Source organism: Echinococcus granulosus (assembly GCF_000524195.1).
Source record: "Echinococcus granulosus chromosome Unknown EG_S00190, whole genome shotgun sequence".
Lineage (NCBI taxonomy): Eukaryota > Metazoa > Platyhelminthes > Cestoda > Cyclophyllidea > Taeniidae > Echinococcus > Echinococcus granulosus.
Genome location: NW_020170570.1, coordinates 47,557 through 50,396, shown reverse-complemented (window position 1 = coordinate 50,396; position 2,840 = coordinate 47,557). Strand labels below are relative to the sequence as shown.

Sequence of the window (2,840 nt, the reverse complement as noted above, 5' to 3'; positions counted from 1 at the left end):
GCCCATATGTAATTATTTATCCCGTTTCCATCTAACCAATTGCATTTCATAAGTACCTCCCTCTTCCACTTTATGCCAAACTAATCAACTCCACATCACTCTCGAATCACTAAAAAAAATCACAGGCCAACTCAACCTTTACAAGCAATGTGAATCGTCGCAGCTCCTAACTACACAACTCGCATGCCAAGAAAACAAGCAATTTGATTTACTTTTCCCACTTTTTCTTCAGCTGAGAACGCATGAATTCTTGGGATAGAGAGGCGTCACATTCTCTTCACAAAGTACAAAGCTGCCTGTTAAGAAGGTAGCCTTTACAGAGGCTGATGAGGGACGCATTAAATTTTGCCCAGAAATAAATACTAGCCATGGGAACAACACTGATGATGGCTTAACTGATGCCGTGACGATGTCGAAGCCATGTGAAGAAGAGTCTTACTTTATTTGGGGCGATCACAGCGTCAGTCGGATGCATGATCTACAAAGTTATCATTACATCAGATATCAGTTACGTACGTTCCCGTCAAAACTGATCTTCCCAGTACTCTTACGGAAGCATTCAATCATTGCTGTCTGATTATCATATCGTTGCAAATTTCCACGATGATTCAATTCCGTTCCCCACTTTACTGCATCATGAAGCAGTGTGTGTTGAATCATTTAAATCGCTACTTGATTACACTTTTATCCGAACTTTATTGTAGCTGGAATAGTCTAAGACGCTGTCGACGATTAGGATGTCGGCCAGAAGACACTGTGCGCTTCATTTTGTCTCAACTAATTGCAGTTGAGGTATTTTGCTTTAATTTGGCTGCTAATGCTACTATTGTGGTTGCGAATGTTAAGTGGTGGCCATCACGGTGGCATCACAAATACCACCGTGAATCTCTCTCTGCCCTCTGCAATCAGGAGGATGCTTATGGAGACTGAATGATGCAAACAGACAGCCCTACACTCTTGCTTTTTTGACCAATGTGATTAATTTGTGTACAAAATAGAACATTCACTATTCTTTAGCACAACCGCTCCATTGAACAGGTCCACTATGCAGTTCGCTTTGCGTGGCACCCAATGTCTCACATTGTAGAGCCACGAAATAACGAATTTTTTGTTTGATGCAATTAAGCATAATACCATAGAGAGACCGACTAAACGAACTTTGGTTTCATGGGATTATCTTTGCCAGCCAAGGATAGCACGCTGAAGAATAAACATAATTTTTGGCCATTAATGTTGAGTATATTATTTGTACACTTTATGATGCAGGACATTTTAGAAATTTCCTGCAAATTAGGTGAAGAAGTGGAGCCGAGAGACTCAATTACCTTTCACCTGGTGATCCTCGCAAACTAACACTCCAGCAAGTTTGAAAATAGGAAACAGTGTCTACTGAGGCGTCCCAGTAGCAAAGCATGCTGCTGTTACCCAAAAGTTATGTCACGGAAATCGTAATTCTTGACATTAGTCATTCACACCTAGCTGTCAGTCTAAAGAGTTGTCATCGATGTTTCTCTTCTTTTCAATACTTACTCACGATTTTGGTGCTTGATTGCTCATCAATGAATTATTAGGAGGACGATTTACTGCATGCATCCACTTGCAAACCTGGTTGATATAAGAGACTGCTTCTCGCCACGGTATCGCCCCATTCTCTGATGCTACATCACTTTTACTGGATCAACCATTTCCCACTAACACGCTAGCTACTGTAGCAACTACTAGTGGTCCTGACCCTGCCCTATAACCCTAATTCGGTGTGCAACAGTCTTGGGAGAATAGAAATATGTGTTAAAAATAACTTCACAGTGTAATGCATTAAATTAAAGCATTGCGTCTGTGACCAGGATCAACCATCTCAGTAGGCAATCTAGTCAACTTGATACAATTTGATTTCTCTCACCCTTCACCAATTTCTCCTGCAGCTTGTCATCTGCAAAACAATAGGCTCCTTATGGAATTCGGAATGCCACTTCACAATGGTCATGTCATCAACTGGAATAAGTAGTGACCACACATATTTTGAGATTGAGTAATCTGCTTTGCCCACAGGACGTCCGATGGTAATCGCCCTAAGAGGGCATCTTACTAACATATTATTGAATAGTTAGCCACTCATCTATAGTTGCCATGATCCCTCTTCCTATCACATTGCTTCGCATAAACAAAATACAAAACTTTGTTTACCTAGTTTCCAATTACTTTTCGATCTAAGATGTAAAAATTAATGGACGTTGAAGTAAAATGCCAGATGAACTAGCAGATTGGCTTTGTCCTCAAAAATAGAGATTTATGGTGAAGTGTGAGAACACGTTTGTAATTTTGGCATCCTAAGAATAGCCTAATATATAATTCAGTGGCAAAATTTTCGTAACTTGTTTGTTTAAATATCCGATTGATGGAGTTGTTGCGTGCCACTATACTCTGCATTGTACTGGCGGCGTGAAAACCGAAGGAGATGATAATAATGTGAAGCAGAAAGTGTAGTAAGCTTACAGTGGTGGAAGAGCTACTGTCGACTAGTTAGCATGCCTACGAACATCAGGAGTATAAGTTACCTTACCATTAGGCAGGGTCTCGTAAAATGAATTGGAGCAGGAGCAAACTAGGCTCTCAATAAATTCAACATGGATTGATGCAGCATTCGTATCTAGGTATTCGGGTGCCACCTTCAGGCTGCTGTTAATTATGGACACGATGGTGGAGCCTGGAAAATTGGTGTTTACAAAAGGGAATGTGTAACTCAATATGGACCAGAACGGAGACCGACGAAAGTGTCACCAAGAGTAGAATGCCATTAAACTGAATAATTTGCATGCCAAAGAAGAGCTATTTCTATTTTG

At 40.6% G+C, this 2,840-nt stretch overlaps 1 protein-coding gene across 1 annotated transcript in view; it reads right to left on the bottom strand. All coding sequences in view use genetic code 11, as the record gives it.

The window, feature by feature from the left end:
- Positions 1 to 660, bottom strand: part of EGR_10106 (hypothetical protein) — a gene marked incomplete at both ends in the record, with an annotated part of 2,688 nt that extends 2,028 nt beyond the window's left edge. Inside the window, 2 exons of the mRNA XM_024499355.1 lie at positions 440 to 478; positions 517 to 660. Of these exons, the coding sequence (XP_024346230.1) occupies positions 440 to 478; positions 517 to 660 (183 nt within the window). The remainder of the gene's footprint in view (positions 1 to 439; positions 479 to 516) is intronic.
- Positions 661 to 2,840: the final 2,180 nt, after the last annotated feature.